Below are 21,269 nucleotides of genomic sequence, written 5' to 3' on the forward strand. Positions count from 1 at the left end.
TTTTTGTTTATGGATTGACCAATTAAAGTTTAATTAGCATTATCTGCTTAATTGTGCATCACAGTACCTACAAAAATAAATAAAAAGCCAGCAAGCCTAGGGCAGCACATATTGGAAGCTGTGCTGTACATGGCCTGCCTAATACTTTATTGCAGCACACTGGGATGATTTCTGCTGAGGAAGCAATATATTAATCTGTAGCAGATACAAAATCACTCTATAAATTCCATTTGTTTTTTTTTGTTTTATATAATTACAGGTTACACTGTAATTTTTCCTTCCTTTATGTCTGAACTTCCCCATGCTTTTAAGATGTAACACTGGTTAGTTACTGTAGCTGCAGACAATTTGTTGTTTATATAACCAGAACTGATTTTTATGCTATATTCCCAAAACAGTCCTTCCACTCCAGATGGCTCTCATTCACCTGCAACATCCTCCTGTGCACCAAGCAACAGCACTTCTGACACCCCATAAAATGTTACTGTTCCTTGGTGCTGCTGTTCCCTCCCAGGGGATCCTTCACAGCCCAGCTCCTTAAAAAATGCTGTTTAAGGAGACTCAGGTTATTCAATGTTGCACAAAGTTGATAAATACAAGTGTATAACCTTCCACTCTATGATACTTCAGATGAAAATAAGGCCAGTGGTTGTGGGGGTTTTGTTGTTTACATACATATATACATATATTTTGTATTCCAACTAATGAAACAGATTGTAAAACTTAATCTTCAGAGGTTAATTTTACAAATATATTTGATATTTTGGATAAAAAGCTTTCTTTTGGTAAGCTTGCTTCCCAGAACAAGTTGAACTTTGATAAAGTGAAGCAAGTCCAAGATGCCCATGGGGTCACAGTGCCTGGCAGGCAAGAGATGCCACGGAAAGGGGTTGGGCTGGAAAATCATGAGAGCACAAGAGAAGACAGAGAGTTGACTCTTGAAGATGCACAGAGAAAGGACAAGAGGCAACAGATACAAGCTCCAACTGGGAAAATTCAACTCTATATTAGAAAAAAAATTTGCAACCAAAGCAAACTTTAAAATAGGGCCCAGAGAAGCAAAGGCTCTCCAGCCTTGAACCAGGTCCTGAGCCCTCCTGCCCTGAGCAACCTCTCCAGAGGTCTCTTCCAACCTATTTCCTATGAAGAAATACAAAACCTGGTTGTAAAATCCACTGGAAGTAAGGTACTTTTAATTATAGCCATCCAATTATATACACAATAATGTGTATTTTACATATATCAAGGAAAAAAAAAATAAACATACTGCATTTCAGAATTCATTTACTGCAAGAACAGAGGCAAATAGTCAGTAGTAAGGTTAAATCACCAATATTAAGAAAAGCCACAATGTGTATGTAACTTGGAGCCCAAGGAAAGGTACAGCAGCTCAGTATTCAGAGACATGAATTCCAAGGATTTCACACCACCCAATTCCTTTCAACTTTGGTACAAAAAATGGAGCCTGGATTGCAGGTCTGGATCCAGATTATTGTTCAGCACCCCTAAGCTTCAGGATCCTATTTACATTGACTGTTTTGAGATGTGAGACTGCAGGGTCAAGGTAAGTATTTTAATTCTCCCAACTGCAGTCTGGTTTCACTAAAATTGCCTTAATTAACTCAGAATAGTCTCTAATTCTGTAATTATCAGATCAAAATGTTATTTTAAATTGTTCTTCATTTCAGGATATGTGAACACTGAACTAGTTGTAACAAACTTCTAACATTTTCAAAGTCAAAAGTTCATTTTTACTTATAAAAATAAAAGCAACAGTAAAACTCTTAACAGAGGCTTAAAAAGGTCTTTATAAAATAATCTCCATCACACTTACAATAGTAAGAAAATGATTCTGGTTGCTAATTGTTAGTAAATATGAACTGGATTGTGTAATCTGTATTAAAGATGGTTATAACTACAGTTCACATTTTATAGTTTGAAGGTGGACGAACGAACGTGTCAAGAAAAACAGATTATTGCTGTTTCTCACCAAGTCCTTTTTAATGAGGACAAGCTGCCTTGGTAGGCAGAGCATGTCTGACAGCCAGCTGAGACAGGAGAGCTGAAGGAGAAGCAATGATTTGCATGCCAAAATAAACTTCTTCACTGATCACCTTATACTTGGCAACTGTACAATTAAACTGATTTAGGATCATAACGGTGTCATCCCATCCATCTCCTGATGGACAGTGCTGATCAGATCACCACGGAATTTAAGTTTGCTTGAAGTGACACAAGAAGGTAGAATCTGAGCAAGTTCTGCACTGGCAGAAAAAAAAGAAGTCTGATGCTTATCCTGGCATGTGTAAGTATGAAAATACCAGATGTTTTCCAAAGAGTTTTTCACCAGGTCTGTGGGAGCAACAGGTGTGGCTGTGCAGAGAAAACAGAACATGGACATATTGGAAATATGAAATATATCAAGTTTTCTATTCCTGCAGCAGTACTAATAAAATTAAACATGCCAACATTCCATTTCAAGAGGACTCGAAAAGATCTAAAAATCCATACACGTTTTTAATCAAATTTTTAATGTAATAAGCCTCTGAAATATACTTTCTGTGGACACAAATTGGCAATTACAATTACAAACAGAAAAAGCTCACAACAGCTGCTAATAGGATGTCATTCACTGTGCATTTTAATTGGCTGTGGTAATAAACTATCCTACTCCAAATAGAGATAAAACCCTGATGTGATAATTTACACATCCAAGCTTCAATACACTGTTTACATGAAACACTGTATTACTGTTTCACAAAGACCAGCTCCAGGATCATCTAGAAGAGCTAAATCAAGCCACTGATACAAAATAAAAGTCAAACTCAGAAGGTAACAACCCCCAGAAAGGGCCAACTCCATCCCTGTCTCAGAAACAAAACAATCAGAGGTAAAACCGAACACCCAGCTCCTCCCTTAACCTGCCTCTGCTCATTTTGTATCTGCTTCAAAACTGCCACAGTCCCCAAGAAGTTAAAGGGATCTGCACCAGCAGCCAGGAAATTAAACTGGACAGCAAGAGGCAGCTCTGCACATGAAGGCAGGGAAGTGGTCAGGTCTCAGCATTCCAATCAATTAATAGGAAAATATGATGAGGGAGCCCAGAGCTCCTCTGGCATTTATTTACTCTTCCCCTTGAGCAGCCCACAAATAGAGAGGCTGTTTCTTCAGATAATCTGCTCCTGTGTAGGGAAATGGATGTTGCTGTCATAGGCACTGCTGGATAATCCATTGCCTTCACATTTGAAAGTCTTAAATGAACAGAAAAGAGAAAAAAACCAATGCCAACTCTACCTGACTAACACTGGGGGAGAATTTTCCACTTCAGTACTTCCAGATTTCTGTGATAATATTTTACACAGTGCATGGAAAGACACTTCTTCTCCTGTGGAAAAGATCCTGGTCTCCCAGTGTGCAGCATTCCCAGGACACCTCTTGTCATTTAGTGCCTCCAGTGGGCCCTACTGCCCTCCCACTTAAGCCTCTGGTATCTGAATCCCAGCCTCAAACACTGCTCAGTGCTGAGGGGCCTTCGGAGCAATTCCTAATGGAATTACAGCCTTCCCTGGCTGGGCTTTGTTGTGTGACATCCTGCTAAACCCTCCTCCAGCTGTGCAGTTCTCAGTGATAAAACACAATTATCCCAGAGCCTGCTGAAGCTGAGCAACAGACTGCTTTCAGCTTTGTAGAGATAAATCACCACGTTCCCTTCCCCTCCTGCAAGGAGACTCAAAGGCCTTTCCTTCCCAATAAGCTCCATATGATTTCAACCAAAGTGCTCATAAAGAAAGAGAAGGAGAGAAAAAATTGTGCAACTCTGCCTCGAGACACTGCCTAAGCCAGTGTGAGAGCTGACACACCACTGGCACAGCGTGCAGCCAAACGGTGCCTTTACCTTCACTTGCCTGTGCTTTAAAAAAATGCATTTGATCAGCCCTGACATTTCATTTTCAAAAAGATGCTATCAACTGACCATCAGAAGCATTCTGTTACAAAAGACTACTAAAACTGTATGGTAGCAGTGAAAGATGCCTCAAATAGTCCTCTGAAATGTCAAGTATTTCTCTTCATGCTGGGTATTTATGTAGCTTGGCATTATCAGCTCTTCTGAAAATGGAGAAATACATCAGAAACTCTCTTTTTGTATGATTCCAAAAAGGCAAGGTGCACATTATTTCCTCCTTGCCTCTCAAAAGACAGTATACTCTTTTCTACAACATCTAGTGATGCAAACTGGTACAATACAGATCCTTGGTTAGGAAACACACATCTTAAAATAAAAATACCTGCAAGAATATTTCTATCTCAGATACTCAATCATATTGTGTATTTAATTTCTTTTCAGAGTGAACCAACTTCCATGGTATGTCATTTCCCTTGTTCTACTGAAATGTTTAAGCTATACAAAGATAATAAAATAAAAATACTTCAGTAATTTATCAATATCAGTGTTTAACACTTTCTTGGGAGACAAGCAGGTTTTTTGCTGGCATACACGTGCCCCATGCTCAACAATATGGACATTAAAGAAGTGGAAACACTGTTGGTGTTCTTTAATCTACTGCACTGTAAATGAAGTTTCAACAGATCCAATTTCTCCAAGTTTTCCTGGTTTTGAACATTCACTGAACAAATGATAAAGAGAAATCATGCTTTGGTCATATTTGTACTGATGGTTATTATCCCAGACCAAAACTACCAACATCAAATATCTTTTGGGAATGAAGAGGGAAAGAACTCGAAGATACCCCCTGCATTCAAGTCTAGAAATTGTTTTTGCAATCAAAATGACATTTTATGGCTGCCTGCCTTGTAATTTAAACTTCAGAGGAAAAAGGGAAAGTCAAGACATCTAAGCTGCAGCTGAATTTGATATGAGTACATAAGTTATACTGGAGCAAACTTACAAATTCCTGTTTCTAGACATCAATGCTGTGGCTGCTCAGGATTGATATTCATAGTCCTGTATATCTCTTTGAGGAACAGCAAGGCAGTGTCTTCAGAACCCCTAGGAAAGATGAAAAAAAAATAAAAAGTTAGTTCAATATGGTCCATGTTCTAATTCTTGAAGTCATTTCATGCTATCTCAGCTCTCTAAAAAGAATACATTCTACTTGTCCAGACTTTCTTCCTCTCTTCCTTGCCACTAAAATGTAAGATAGTTCTCAAATAATTTAAAGTTTAATATAATTCAAGTGCCATGTTTCCAGGTGGCTGTTTTCCCTCCTATTTTCAAAAATCAAACCTTCAGGCTATCTTAATTTAAATTTTCTGATTCATCTGTAAAATGCTATTTAAACACATATAAACATCATCAACATAAAAACATAACAAGCACTGTAAAAAGTTAAACACCTAAATTTTCACAAAGTTTCAAAGCTGTGGGAGTTGTTAGATGAGGGCAGCTTCCTGTGCTTTTTAAAATAAGTGACAGAGGGAGACATCAAAGGAGAATAAATAAGGTGCTCAGGACTGTGATCCTCCAAGTATGAGGAACATAATTTACAGAACATCAGTACTGAGTTAAACATGCAAGTGAAGGGACTACAAATATTTTCCACAATCAAGCACAGACATAGTAACCACAATTGTTGATGGTTTCTGCTGTTCCACGAGCAGCAAAAGGATTAACACAGGAGCTCTGCTCTCAACAGCACAGTATTTCATTTAAGGCTTTTCTCACCACTCCCCAAAACAGGGCTCTCTCATTTGGGTCATTATTCACCGTGCTTATCTTCCCTAATTGAATGACAAAAGCCAGCTAAGTGCAGCAGGTTTTTGAAGAGCAGGCAGTGAGCGGCTGCCACCCCGTGGAAAGGAACTGCCCATCCTTTAACCCAGCCTGTGGCACGGCACTGCCACCAGCGGGTCACCCGGGCAGAGCTCAGTGCTCTCAGCAGCCTCCAGAATCCCTTCCCGGGCAGCTCCTGAGCTTTGGCAGGGTCAGTGATACTGAATTTAACAAAGATCCTTCAGGAAACGCTTTCAATGCCACATTTTAACCTCGGGGGGAAACGCCTGCTTCTAAAATTATCAGCTACTGAAAATCAACCCTTCAAAAAGAACGTAGAGCACTATTTTGTCCAGCACCTGCTAAACTCAAAACAAGAGAGCAGTCACTGCTCCCTCCCCAACACTGCTCTGCACAGCTCACAGCTGACATCCAAGGTTGATTATTCCATACAAAAGTGTGGTGTTGCTGTGCTCTGCCATTCCACACCTTGTGTATTTTCATGTGCACCTGATTTTATGGCAGTAAGAAAATGTATGCAATGGCACATCAAAAAAAAAAAAAAGAGAGCAACTCATCAGGGCTAATACAACAGGTCAGGAGTTACTACTATTTCTGTAAGTGGAATGATATCTTTCTCTGTTTGAGATATTTAAGCACCTTAAAAAAAATAAATCCAAATCCAGGGAAGCAATTCTGCACTACAGCTCTGACCACATGATGACACCAAACTCTGCTTCTTGTTCTATAAATTGTTCTTTCTGTGTACAAGCAACCACTGCATAAAAGTGGTCAATCACAACCATCCAAATTTACAAGAAGTTCCACTGTGCCTTTTTCTTCTTCTTTTTTTTTGTTAATATTTGATAGCAGAGCATCCAGCAATGTCATTTCAACACGAAATGGCAATTAAGTTTTACTACATACTGTAGTCCAATACAGTTCCTTCATGAAGAGTTTTATTTGAAAAACTACAGTTGTCAAAATGCTTACAGAGCTCTCCTTGTTTTGAAAATGATAGTAGCTAAAAATGTGTGTTCTGAGTGTCAAAGGTCAAGAGAACAGCGTGCAATGTCTTGAGTACAAACACAATGATGGATTTGTTCACCCTGCACTCACACAGAATTCTGAAATCAGATGAGCCTGCCACTCCTGGACATTCATATATACTGTTTTCCTCAAGCAATATTTACAGAATCACAAGTATTTCCTCTTACCAGTAGCACAAATGACTCTGCAAAGCAAAGAGGTATTCATTGAAGCTTTCTATTGGCTTCTCTTGGAGCACATAATCAATCCGACGCCCTCCGTTCAGCATTCCGACCTTCACTGAGGAATCTTCATCTTTTGGAGGCTCTGGACTTTCAGTGATCTTCTCAGCTAAAATGACAAGAGTTTAAGGTTTAAACTATTTCCAAGCACAGCCTGCTTGATTATAATCAAGAAATATCACCCATTTTCCCTGCTAAAATTTCCAAGATATTGAGATAAGACAATAACAACCACCAGAACTGGCCAGAACTGCACAATTCAGAAAGGTGACTGGAATTATAGGCTTATTTCTTTCATAACAGTTTAAATAGTTTGTTTGAAAAAGGCCTCATGCAAAGTAGTAGCTGAGCAATTTTCAGAACAAACCCCACTGTTTTATACATACACAGATCCAGTCATTCTATGAGTGAATAACCTGACATGACATATTTTTACATCTCTCCTGCACAGTGTCAATCACTATCCTCAATTCACACTAAGAGGAGTGATTTGTCTTTCTAAGAATAGACAAAGCCAGCATTACTAAACACACACAGGTAATTCACAACTGGCAATCCTGCCCTTGCTATCATTAAGGGTACTGTTTACACCTGAGTTAAACTTATTTTTATTCTGTTAGAGAACACACCTAAATGCTTCTAAGCTCCTCCCAAAAAAATCAGCAGAAAACTACTCGAGAATAAATCACAGAAAGATTTATTCATACTGATTTGCCCTGAAAGAAAACACACCTGATTTAGAAAACTGATTTAGAAACACACCTGATTTAGAAACCTGATTTAGAAACCTGCCATTCTAACAGAAAGTTGACTGAGTGTGCAAATTAAAGCAGTTTTCTTAAGTCGAGTGTGTTCTGCCCATGACAATAACAGCTGAGTGACCTCTCCCTGTTCTGAGCTCAACCCACAAACCTTTCATTGGATTTTCTCTCTCCCTTCCAGCTGAGGGGGGGAGTGACAGAGCAGCTCTGGTGCTTAGCAGAGAGGTCTCTTTAACAGGGTCAGGAAAATCAATAGCAAACAGTCACTGGGATACTCAAGCTTCAATTAATTTGAGCTCAATAAGCTAGAGGTAAAACAATAATGTGTCCACATACCTTCTACTACTTGCTTTTCTTCTTCCTCTTTAATTTGGTTGGCTACTTTCTCCAGCTCTGCTTGCAGCTGAGTTGAAGATGTGTGGGCACGGGCAAATTCATTAAGGGTCTGCCATGCACTCTTCAAAGAGCTGATAAAGCCCTGTTTCAGATCAGAGCCCATACGAGACAGGGAGTCTTTCAGTTCTGAAAAACAAAAAAAACCAACAAAAAAATCTCAATACAGAAGGATTTAAAATTACAACCTAAAACCAGAGTGATGAAACCCTGTTCAACAAACATCTCAATTCCCAGGAGAAACAGGCCTGCTGTGTCATGAATGTGTGTTTCTTGCTTCTCTGTTCCATTCAGAAAGATTAAGGGAAATGCAACTAATACACAACTGATTTCTCACTGAATGGGTCGATGAGTTAAAACCTACTAGCCCAGGAAACAGTCCAACAGTCTCCAAATGCAGAAGGGTCTACATAAATGACATAAATAGCTGCACCACCCCCCACAATCAGTCCTCACACCCTACACTAAAGAACAGCAAAGAGAGACTAATTTCAAACTCCAGCACAGCAGAAGAGACCAGAAGAGCTGCCATTGTCTCTTGCAGTGGCAGTGAATTTGGAGGAACAGTCCCTCAGCTCTGGCCTGTAATTCTGCTACAGCTCAAGAATTGTGTCCCCAGTAACAATCTGACATTCACACTGGTGGGAAATGCTGGCTGAAGGAGAGTTCTTTACAGTAACTGCTTATGACTCCATGGATCTGTTAGATCAGGGCTCGTGACTATTCGTGGAACATTCACCTACATCTAAGCAAAAAAAAATGGGGTAAAATGCAACAGACCTTAATTTTCTATTTTCTCCTTTGCTATACAGACTTTTGGAGAGTTGTAAACTGCAACATTCCTTAACAAGTGTCTTGTCTAGTCTAGGAAAGCAGACTCACTCTAAAGCACCATTCTAGTGGTACAGATGGTGCAGAACAGCTCCACCTGGAGATGTTTAGGGAGGGCTCTGTGAACTTGTACAGCAGAAATATTGTCAACTGAACAGCAAAACTGACTTTCCTTATTAGGTGTGCAAAATTTAACCAGATCACCTTGGTCTGGTGGGTACCTGTGAGCAACAAAATCCAGTCCCTGCCCTATGGCTGCAGAAACACCTTTTCCTCCAGGTTGGCAATCCTGAACAGACACTGGTTAAACACATCACGGGGGTCAGTAGGGGCAAAGTAAGAGAAACCAATAAATTCAGTGTCTGTTTGACAGCATCTTAGAAATGAAGGTGAACAAGAAATGTGCAGCAATTTTTAAATGGAACTTTGTTAATGAGAAGCTCAAATCTGGAGGAATTATGATCATTACTTCTGAATGAAATTGTGAATGCCCAGTTTATGGGACTGGGTGGAATCACCTCTGATGTTCAGGAGAAACAGGGTGTCAGATATCCAGGAACATTCATTAGTCTCTTAAAATCTTATAAAACTCTAATGCATCAAATGAGGCAATAAGAAAAATGAGATCCATATGAAATAAGTGTTCTTTTTACCCAGATGAAGTCTTTTTCTGCCTTTATGATGTGGAATGAGAACTGGTTTTAAATCCATGTCTTCAATGATCATTGGTTCTAACCTGTAAGCTACTGGATCAAGCTGTTGAGAAACAACACATTGACATTTAGTTATCTTAGAAATTATTCTAATTATCATATTTCAGTGAAAAAAAATCCCTATTTATGATTAATAGAAACCCATTTTTTTAATTCTGTACTATCTGAATTTACAGAAGCTTAGTTCATGACAGTTTAGTTTAATCATGAGATTAAGCAGATTCATTAACTACTTCAGTCTTGTTCTACAGACAGAGATTCTAATGAGGAAACACAACAGCAAGATTTTCTTGCACTCTGATGATCTCTATCAACATGTCACTGTTGAACTGTCTAACAAGATGACACAGGACAAAAGTACTGAATGTTAAAAACACAAACACTGCACAAAAATCTACAAGAGTGGCTTGAAATTAATGGGGAAAAAAGTTCCTCAGCTCTGATAAGAAACAAGGCAAATATTTTCAAACCAACCCTACAGGTATGGAACCTATAGCCAGACCTATTTCACTTTTGCAGTAAAGATTACAAATATGTGGAATAAATATTTCAGATGGGTCGGGGGGGGTTGTGTTTTTGGGAACTGTACGTAAGGGAATAAGAGGTGTAATGCTCAGAAATTAAAACTTCATATTCTACTTTTTGTCACCAGCATCAGCTAAAATCAGATCTCAAAAGCTCTGCTTACTCACTGGGTGATAGATATTGAAGAATCCCTTGCAGGTAGGAAGCCTGTAGTTTTCATCAATCTTCTCCACACCCCTCACAGTGAGGAACACACCAATGGGAGAACCCAGAGCAAAGAAAATATCTGGTTCAAAGTCCAATGCACTGTAAACCACAGAAACCTGGCAGACAGAAATCAGACACAGAATCTCTCAGAACTGCCAGCTAAGTCATATAATGCTTAGTCAGGAAGGAAAAAGCAAGTTCTGTATTAAATCAACCACATGCTCACAGTACTTCCAGGAAGCTTCAGCTACACTGCCCTTTTCCATACTAACACCATAGTACTAGTGCATATTGATACCATGATATTAAAGTGGGGTTTTAAGGAAAAAAAATTAAAGTAAAAAAAAAAATATTTAAACAAGGAAGTTTTTAAGTTTAGTTTGAGGTAAACCTTAAATATAACAGCATAACTGTTATATATATATTTAGGTTGCCTAAATTATATCAATTTAGGCAACCATGTTAACTGTAAAGCCACAGAGGCATTTAATCTGATGTCACTCAATCTTCTGTCATTCCCACAGTTCTGCTTCTGGAACAGAACCGTGTTTACAGCTCACTCACTGCTGGAATTATAACTCAACTGTAGTGACAACCTTGTTATAATAAGTTTTGCTTTTCAGCAATCTAACCCACCCTCCCAGCCCCCCCTTCCCACCAAAGGGCGAAGTTCTACATAAACATCATTTTTGTATAACAACCAAGGGAGGTAGCTCAAAGTCATAAATATTAAAAAAAACCCCCACAAACAGAAAATCAAAAAAAGGACAGGATTTGTCCAAATCATTTAAATGTTTGTAGTCTCACCTGGCCAGTTCCAACTTCAAAATACTCGTAGTCAATGTTCACAGAAGACACGGATGCACCAACTGGGAGTTTCCTCTTTGAGTGCTGACCAGCCTCTGCAGAGGAGACACAAGGAACTGACTCTTTTGGTTTCTGGGTGTCTTCCTGAGTTTGGAGTGTGGCAGCCAGCACTGCTTTCTTTTCTGCTATTGCTTTCTTCTGTTCCTTTTGAGAAAAGTTTCAAAGTTAGGGCAAAACAAAAGTTTATTTCACAGTCGTCAAAATTTCTCTAATAGATCCAGGATGTTAAGAAGAGTGTTCAAGAATAGAAGCTACTCCACAGCAAGGAAGTCGGTCACATTTGCCTGATCATGTTTTATTTCATTCCTGAAAAATGTATTTACCTGCTTGGCTGCTCTGTCTTTCACAAAATTAGCTATTTTCTTTCTTGGTCCAAGAGGTATCCCCATTTCCTTCAGGTCATCAACTGTACACATGAGCTAAAGAAACAAACACCAAACACACACAATCAAAGCACACTTTATAACTTTTCTAGTAACACATGTAATTTCTTACTGGCAATGATTTCTGAATTTGCTAACTCATTTTATACAGCTACAGAAAATATAAAAAATTAAGAAGACATGAAACAAAGTGCTTTAACAAAACTGGGGGGGATGCACCACACCAAGAAAAAAGGACAAGAGTCACCTAACACTTAGTCTTCAAGTCATGCATGATTATCTTATCTTTGCAACTGCTCTCTCATGGTCACTAAACTCAAAGGAAAACCAGAACAAAACAACAACAACAAACCCCAGACACAAAGCCCATCCCCTGGGCAGTGCCCAGAAGCCAAGTGAGCGTTGCTGTACCAGAGACTCCATGTCCATCCGCTCCTTCTCAAACGTGCTCACATATTCCGACAAACTCAGCATCTCCAGAGTCTTCTGCAAAGTGGGAACATCCTCATCCATCTCAGGCTCACAAAGGTCATCACCAGATGTGGCAATTGAGGAGCCCAAGGAACTGGTATCTTCAGTCATCTTAACAAAACAGCACAGAACCAGAATCACATCCTCTAACAGTGAAAAATCAACGTGCAGCAATCCAAACCAAGTGGAATTCCTTTCTCTTAAAAACACCATCATGCAAGCTCTGTAAATATACATCCATTTTCCTCTAATGAGAGACCAGCAAAAAAAATATTTAAAAATTACTAAGAGAGACAAAAGTTTTGTTGAGCTTTCCGACACTTAAAAATACTTCCTTTTATTCATCAAACAACTGGTCACCATTTCTACCCTGAGCTCAGACAGATTCTTCCCCTCTCACACACCTCCCCCACCAGTTAGATACAGTTAAGACCAAGTTACACGTTCACAAGGGTCAAAGCTCATGATCAAATCCCATTACCAGCCCACTTGGAACTTGAGCAAGATGCAAACAGTTTTTCCTGAGAAGTGACAGGATTTACAAAACTGTAAATTCCATGAACAGGTTCAAATGTACTATCAGAACCCACAACCATGTTTCAGCTATAAATTCTGAAAAATTAAGAAAAAAATTGCTGGAAATATCAGCTCTATTGGGCTGGAAAGACTAGTAGCAAATTACCTGTTTATCATGAACAGCCACATCCTTTACAGTCCCATTAACAGCAGAGAAGGGCCCAGAATTTACTGATGAAGCCAAGTCCTTCTGGTTAGACAATATGTCAAAGAGAATTAAGGAACCTGGAAACAGGAATTAGAGTTGACTCAGGAAAAATGCCAGGTACTCCTGTCCCTAAATCTCAAGGAAGATTTATATGTAATAACAGCAAATAGATTGGTCAAAATACACGGCTGAATTAAAATAAAATACCTATTAATTTGAACATAATTACTCTCAGCCAAAAGCAAGCCCTTTCCCCCCCCACCTCCAGTCATGCTTTATGTAGTTGCCATGATTAAATTATCTTTCCTTAAACACCTGAGTCTGCTTGCCAAGCTGGAGGAAAAGTTCCAGCCCAAACCAGTGTGCCAATATGTCATTATAACACTTATTCTATCTTCCAAAAAATGAGTGTAATTTAACTAAGTGGGGGTTCTGAGACACAGAAATCACCCACCTAACAAGACACCAGATAAGCTGTCAGCTTTTAAGTGCAAATTAGATACTAAGTCTTCAAGAAGGAACCGACAGAGGGGGAGAATGTGCTCATGCACGAAGCACTAATTTTCTCTCAAAGCCTGATAAACTCAGCTCCTGGGAGGTGTTTGTTACTCAGCTAACAGCTCATTTGAGCCTTATGCTTAACGAAGGAATGCTGGTTTATCCCAACCAGCCCTAAAACAATCACCTAAGCTGTGCCCAGCCACAGAGACTCCTCCTTTGAAGTCGGGGTTGCGGCTCATGAAAAGCGCGTACAGACGGTTCATTTCCAGGCCGACTTTATCCACGATGGTCTGGCAGTAGGTGGGGCTGTTGTAGAACAGGATGTCGAGGAGCGTTTCGTTGGTGAAGTGCCGCAGGCGCCCGATGCTCGGCAGAGTGATTTTCTTTATGTTCCTGGTAACACAAAACCATTAAAAGTCTTGAATGCCTTTAAAGAAACACAGATAAGGGCTTCGTTAACCTTTGAAGCGACAGGTAATGTCACTTCACTTAGAACTGCAATGTAAATTCTACAGAAAGTGTCTCTAAAAACATTTTTTTAAAAACCACAGATTTCTGGCCTTGTATATTCACACATTAGTGCTATCTGCTGATTGTACATATTCGAGAAAGATACAGCTCCCTTTTTTCTGTCCAGGCTGAAGGGATGCCTGAAATAATCTCTTTTCTATTCCAACACTGCTACAGGGAAGTTTTGTGAGCAGACTGAAGTGGAAGAGAAAAAGAACTTGCATGTAAAATTAGAATCATAGAACCATAATACTCTGTTTTTAAAGGAAAAGCTTGGCATCCCCATCTGCCTGCCTGGAGCTGAGACAGCTGCAATGGAATTGCTGGAGAATTCAGACTGCCTTAGCACTGCCTGGTTTGGTTAACAGGATAAGGATCCCTTCTCATGATAATGCAGTGCTCAAACTCAAAGAAAAGTCTAAGGTTGAGGAAAGCAGCAGGACTTGAGTGAGCTACAAGAGTCTGGAGAACACCAGCATGAGCAGTGTGTGGCATAGGTTGCTACCCTCACAATTTCTCCTTCCCCATCTTTGAGCAAGAGAAAACAACTTGAAATGTCAAGTGACAGCAAAGGGGTAGGCACAGAGAAGTGATTCTAAAAGATTTCTAAATGCTGTAACATTCCTACACATATATAGCTACTTTGCTGCAAAAGACAAAAGTCCTTGGCTCAACTGCCTAATAGAATTCAGGAGCTCCTCTAGGACTGGACAGAGGGCTTGATGCCTTCCTCAGGATCCTGACACCTCCCAGGGTCAAACTCAGATTGCAGGAAGGGAAAGAACAAAAAACTCTCCATTCTAAATTGTACAACCTGCTACTGGACAAAACATCTCCATGTTCACTACCTCATACTTACCATCACCACCTCTACACACTCATCATTATGCATCATGCACTGGCCACCTTCCTGAAAAGTGTGTGTGAAAACAAACAAGAGGAAATATTCCTCATGCCTTGCCAGCTTTCCCAATGCTCCTTACCAAAATGCTAATTACATGAAATTAGCAATTCTCTTCTGTAACCCAGTCACACATTTACTCATCTAGCCTACAGAGCATATGAACTGCTCTTTTCCTCCACATTCCAAAACTCCTTAAGTAACAGCTTATATGAAATTTTCAACATCAAGCAACACACTCACCTGTCTACACCTGTTGCATCTCCATGCAGAGAACTATGCCAGTGGACTGGAAGGAATTCCACCCTGCTCACTTTACCTTCCTCTAAACCTTTCTTAAAGTGAGTCTGCAGCAACTTCAGAGAAACAGTCCGAAAATCATCCACTGCAAAGAAAAACAATAAAGAAAGTCTGATAGAAGCAGTACTTAAGTAACACACAAATACTCCCTCTTCCCCCTTAATTTCACACATAGTCAGAATACAAATGATGGAAACTGCCAACTGGAAATGTCTTTTCAAGTATTACCCCTCTAACAATAAGAAAATACATGTTTTTGTTAAAATGGACTTTTCTAGCAAGCTTTGATTTATCTCACAATGACATTTTTCACTCCATGACCAGAAAGGGCTTTTTTCATTTACTCAGTTGTACTAGAATGTATTTAAAAAAAAAGCAAACAGAAAACCACTTCTCCCACACAAACCACACAAAGCAACATATTCAGTCACACCACAAAAAAAAAAGGCAAAAAACCACAAACAAACAAAACAAAACCAAAACCAAAAACAAACAAACAAAAAAAACACTCCACAGATCTCAAAACCCAAATCACTCAGCAAGTCTGATATTGAGGACTAGTATTAACAGGTAAAGCTGCAAGTCTGACAAAACACAGATTCTGCTTTTGGAAAATAATCATGACAAAATTCTACCACAGGTTGAGCTTCTTAACATTAGGGACTTTTAAAAAAAAAAAAAACCAACAACAAACTACTTGCTTATCTGACTATGAGCTGCAGAGAACCACATTTAAACAGTTAAGAACACAACTATTCATTATACAAGCCAAAACTTACCACATTCAACAATGCTTCTAAACCTCAAGTCACATACAGGACCTATGCCATGAACCATAAATACCAGATGGTCAATTTGGGACATTTCTCCTGTAAAAAAAGGAAATAAAACATTCAGAGTGCCAATATGTACTGAAGGAGTGAAGTTTAGAGTCAAGCAACTCTGTAAAGCCTATTATGATTCAGAACATAACAGAGCCCACAGGACATTTTTGATTAAAAAAAACCCCAAAATCAGATAATCTCTTTCAAGCAGTTTAGATTAAGGAATAACTGCAACCTTTAGACTGTAGGCATGAACAGTGCATTGCCATGTTGTCCAACTCCTGCACAGACCCAACCCAGCTGGTCACAGTGCAGACCCACCTCCAGGGGTCACATACCATCAGGAATCTCATCATGGTCATCCTCAATTCCACGTTTTACCAGCCTTGGTCTTGCCTGACCATCCTGAGAGGTGCCCCATTCATCTGGTGTGGCAGCAGGCTGGAACTGAACTATGACCTGCAACAAATACATTTGTTATAATTTACCAATTATGAACACAAAAAACCCTAAGACCTGTTATTCTGAAAGCACTGAATAGTTTAACACACTTTTCCATTGCTTTACACCTTGCCTCTGAAACTCAGATCTTTTCTTCAGCTAACATATATGCAAAAAAAACCCAAAAAAGCCCTTGAAAACCCTAAGACCATTCCCCAGAGCAGGGACAGCTTCACTAAAACCAGACTCCAAAACCACAGACATTTCATTAGTGTGAAAAGCAACCAAATCACTCAGAGAAAAGTAGACACTTATTGGAGAAGCTGGGCCTGCTGAGGGATCCTCAGACAAGCATTATTCCAGCTCCTCTCTCCTAGTGCTCAGTATCCACTCTTCCTTACGTGAGGAAAGTGAATACTACCTGATTTACAATAACTGTATCACAAGGAGAAAACAGAAAAAAAGAAGTGCTTTTCAGCAAATGAAAACACCATTTGAAGTAGTCCAGAAACTCCTCACTAGGAAGTGAGGAATTCAGTAGAACAGCTGTTTAGAGGACTTATACTTATAGCCTGAACTCATATTTATGACACCAAGTGGTTTAAGTGCTCCTTCTCTAGGTTTTTACTGGACACAATTCCTTAACCAGCATTATTAAATGCTTCAAGTAGGAGCAAGCATGATCCTTTCTGGCCCTTGGCTTTTTCTATTTATCAGTTACTACATCTGTGATAAGTGAACAGGTAACAGCACCAGTCAACAAGGTTGAAGTCCATGTTTTAATAACATGAAACTGTTTGCAGAATATTTAGAATAACTTTTAAAGCTTGTTTTGCTATACTTTCTTGCAGCCTAAAAATAGTCACAGTAGAAAACTTCTCACAGTTTAAATAAACAAACTATTTACCTTATACTTAGATTAATGCTCTTCTCCACATGAAAGCTCTCAGCTTAAATTATCTTTCATTAGGTACAGACTGTCTGAGGTTAAACTAATTCAAATGGCCAACCATTTGCTGCTAGTCCAAATATTTACCATGCAAACCCTTACTCTCCTTGTGTCTCAGAAAGCATTGTCTGTTAACCAGGTGGCAGCACACTGAAGCAAACAGAAGCTGAGTGATCCATAAACTTTATATCTTCAATGCACACATATCCAAAACAACCAACAGCTACCAACCAAGATTAAGGCTGCATTCAATTTATGCTTCCACCCACTTGCTCATTCATCCCTAATGAATCCTGGGAGATAAAACTGCCAAAATCTATTACCTTGGGATTGTGCATAACAATGGTCTCCCCATTTGGGAACTCAAGTCGCCGGTGCCATTGATTTGTAGTCACAGCCCTTTTATATTCTGCCTGAAACAGTAAATAAGTTACACAAAATCAGGATGTCTTCTCCTCAGCAATTTTCTAGCCTTGTGCATCATCTGTAATGTTACACTTATAATTTACATAACTTTGTTTATATAATAAGTGTCACATGAAGAGTGCCCAAGTTGATTTTAGGTCACAGCAGTGCAGGACTGATTCACGAGCAACGTGGCCTTCCCAGGATTTGCTTCCTTTATGTTCCAGAAACTGCATTCTGGCAACCATTTTAATGAAACAGAGAGAAGTGTTTCTAAGGTCGTTAATTCAATGAACTAAGGTCTTGGTGCAGTTTATGTAAAGGCAACACAAACCTCTAGCTTGTCACTAAAATCCTCAGTGTAAGGAATGAACCGGCTGTCCTTTTCTCCTTTGTAGAACCACAGACAGCGTCTCACTTCCGAGGGCTCCTCGTCCCAGTACACGGCTTTCCTCACCCTGTCGTACAGGAACACGTCGTAGCGGCCCCCGTCCGTGCTCAGCACCACGCTCTCGGGGTCAGGCTGGACTGTGACACACAAGGCACACCAGTTACCACACCAACACACACACAGGCTTCCTTCTCTCTCACCCCACTCACGTCTGTGATCAATATTAGACCATTAGAACAGTTACAGAATCATAGAATCATAGAATCAGCTGGGTTGGAAGGGACCTCTGAGATCATCAACCCTTGATCCAACCCCGCTGTGGTTCCCAGCCCGTGGCACTGATGCCACATCCAGTCTCTTCTTAAAACCTCCAGGGATGGAGAATCCACCACTTCCCTGGGCAGCCCATTCCAATGGCTGAGCACCCTCTCTGCAAAGAAATTCTTTCTAATATCCAACCCAAACCTCCCCTGGCACAGCTGAAGACCATGTCCTCTTGTCTTGCTGATGGTTCCTGGGAACAGAGACCAACCCCCCCCGGCTCCCCCCTCCTGTCAGGGAGTTGCAGAGAGTGAGGAGGTCTCCCCTGAGCCTCCTCTTCTCCAGGCTGAACAGCCCCAGCTCCCTCAGCCTCTCCTCACAGCACTTGTGCTCCAGTCCCTTCCCCAGCCTTGTTGCTCTCCTCTGGACCTGCTCCAGCCCCTCAATGTCCTTCCTGAACTGAGGGCCCAGAACCAGACACAGCACTCCAGGCGTGGCCTCACCAGCGCTGAGTCCAGGGGAAGAATCACTTCCTTGATCCTGCTGGCCACACTGTTCCTGAGCCAGGCCAGGATCCATTGGCCCTCCTGGCCACCTGGGCACACTCTGGCTCCTGTTCAGCTTCCTGTCCATCCCCACTCCCAGCTCCCTTCCTGCCTGGCTGCTCTCCAGCCCCTCTGGCCCAGCTTGTAGAACTGCCGGGGGTTGTTGTGGCCAAAGTGCAGGACCCGGCCCTTGGCCTGGTTGAACCTCATCCCCTTGGAATGAGCCCAACTCTCCAAACTGTCCAGGTCCCTCTGCAGAGCCCTCCTGCCTTCCAGCTGATCCACACTCCCCCCCAGCTTGGTGTCATCTGCAAATTTGCTGATGGTGGACTCAATGCCCTCATCCAGATCATCAATAAAGACATTAAATAGAACTGGGCCCAACACTGATCCCGTGAAGACAAACTACAGAATATCAGGCAACCGCTGTGTTGCCTCTAAAACACTTCTGATGCTCTGTACACAACAAGAAAGCTTTGAGAAATCCCAGATATGATACTCATTCCAGAACTGACAGCTTAACAAAAAGGCAAACAAAGACAATCAGGAGTTCTGTGAGGAATTCTGGTATCCACCAGGGATGGTACATCTCAACACTGATGGCATCAAGCAAGAGATAATGGAAGTGAAATAAATTAAGTGGCACAAAATCCATCTTCAAGGTATGTATTAACCTTCCTTATTACTGCCATACCACCCTCTCACCCAGCAGTGCCATTACTCCAGTATTTTCCTTTCAGTCCTTCTGTTCCCCTCTGGACAAGACAGAACTTACCAGAATTATAAACCTCCTCCAGTTTTGCAGAATCCAGAAGGCTGAATGGCATCCATATCTGCTTGTCCTCCACCTCCTTACAGTAGAACCAGTGTGGCTGAACTGGCTCATACTGGTTGTGCAGCAAGACAGGAGGGGCCGGGACCAGGGGACCTGCAGGCCTGGGAGCCTGGGGCTGGGACTGTGGAAACTGAAAATATGTGGGCAATAAAAATATATATCGACCTCACACAGCTTTCCATTTCCAAAACTCAAGCTGAACTTATTTCTTAAAGCCACACAACTTGGCACGAAAATAAAAATGTGTTGTTCTCATTATTCATTTACACATAACTACACTTTTGCATAAAGATTGTCAGGTTTAGCAAGTGCCCACTTGAATAATAGCTCTCATCCTGCAAAGAGATCAGAACAGGCAGATTTCTAACTCTAGCCAAGTGAAAGTAGCTGATTTTGAAAGGGATTAGAGCCCACATAAAGCTGATTTTGTGGAAACTGTACAAAAACCCAGCTAGTACAACTATAAGCAAGTGCTGTCAGCAGCAGCTACTGCTTTGGTTGATGATACATTTAATGAAAGAAAAAAACAACCACGAAAATATTGTATAATATATAAATCAAACAAATAGAAGTTCTGAAATTATATAATCTAAAGCTCCAGATTGTTTAGGTTCTACTGTCTTTGCATTGTTTTGTCATTATGTAATATTTACATTCTTTATGCATGATAAGGGAAATATAGCAATAGCTCAGGCAAAATAAAAACCATTTTTTGCTGTTTTCAAGGCCAACATGTCAGGTTATTATTTACTTCTTTGCATTATTTTAATAATGTTTTTGTGCAGGTAAAAAAGAATGGAGATTAATGCTTTATATCACACAAAATCCTCAACCAATGTGTTTCAAAGAATTTGCTGACAATTTTAAGTGACTTAGTTTCAAAAAATTCTGGTTTCACCAACAAAACCAACTTGAAAAGAGATTTTAGCCTTTATCTTGCAAAGGGCTGAATGACCCCATTTACAGCAGAGGCACAAACAATGCAGCAGCACAGCTGAAACTCAGCAACCTCAGAAACCCACAGAAAAGAGCTGCAGAACTTCACAACCTGGCTTTGTTTCTGACCCCAGAAGCTCGTGTGGCTACAGCCTCAGAGTACACTCACTTCAAAAATCAGGAAGTTTTCCTGAAACAACACAGTTTCAGAAAAGAAACTTTTCTAGTTTCTCTTTCCTAGTGAAAAAAAATTTTGCTGTTAGAGATGGCTCAAGACTTTTTCGGGGGTTTTTTTGGTGGAGAAGAGAAACCTTCAAAAGGTAAAATACAGAGTTCAGAGAGGACAGTGACCTCAATTGTTTTGTTCTGGTAGCAGGACATCAGGAATGACCAACACACAGGACTTCAATGGTTTTGTTGTGCCCCAGGTCATGGGGAAGGACAGACATGGCTGTGTCAGACAGACATGGCTGTGTCAGACAGACATGGCTGTGTCAGACAGACATACCTGTGTCAGACAGACATGGCTGTGTCAGACAGACATACCTGTGTCAGACAGACATACCTGTGTCAGACAGACATGGCTGTGTCAG

At 40.4% G+C, this 21,269-nt stretch overlaps 1 protein-coding gene across 1 annotated transcript in view; it reads right to left on the reverse strand.

Annotated features, from left to right (window-relative positions):
• Positions 1 to 737: 737 nt before the first annotated feature.
• Positions 738 to 21,269, reverse strand: part of SEC23IP (SEC23 interacting protein) — a 24,954-nt gene continuing 4,422 nt past the window's right edge. Inside the window, exons 3-19 of the mRNA XM_027655186.1 lie at positions 19,681 to 19,870; positions 18,043 to 18,236; positions 17,627 to 17,716; positions 16,252 to 16,372; positions 15,869 to 15,958; positions 15,033 to 15,174; positions 13,563 to 13,771; positions 12,836 to 12,954; positions 12,094 to 12,264; positions 11,623 to 11,718; positions 11,240 to 11,443; positions 10,393 to 10,548; positions 9,641 to 9,743; positions 8,100 to 8,285; positions 6,949 to 7,111; positions 4,908 to 5,008; positions 738 to 2,373 (exon numbers count right to left, since the gene is read on the reverse strand). Coding sequence (XP_027510987.1) covers positions 4,927 to 5,008; positions 6,949 to 7,111; positions 8,100 to 8,285; positions 9,641 to 9,743; positions 10,393 to 10,548; positions 11,240 to 11,443; positions 11,623 to 11,718; positions 12,094 to 12,264; positions 12,836 to 12,954; positions 13,563 to 13,771; positions 15,033 to 15,174; positions 15,869 to 15,958; positions 16,252 to 16,372; positions 17,627 to 17,716; positions 18,043 to 18,236; positions 19,681 to 19,870 — 2,316 coding nt within the window. The 3' untranslated portion in view covers positions 738 to 2,373; positions 4,908 to 4,926. The remainder of the gene's footprint in view (positions 2,374 to 4,907; positions 5,009 to 6,948; positions 7,112 to 8,099; positions 8,286 to 9,640; positions 9,744 to 10,392; positions 10,549 to 11,239; positions 11,444 to 11,622; positions 11,719 to 12,093; positions 12,265 to 12,835; positions 12,955 to 13,562; positions 13,772 to 15,032; positions 15,175 to 15,868; positions 15,959 to 16,251; positions 16,373 to 17,626; positions 17,717 to 18,042; positions 18,237 to 19,680; positions 19,871 to 21,269) is intronic.

This window comes from Corapipo altera, unplaced genomic scaffold (assembly GCF_003945725.1).
Source record: "Corapipo altera isolate COAL_440 unplaced genomic scaffold, ASM394572v1 180, whole genome shotgun sequence".
NCBI classification, from domain to species: Eukaryota; Metazoa; Chordata; class Aves; order Passeriformes; family Pipridae; genus Corapipo; species Corapipo altera.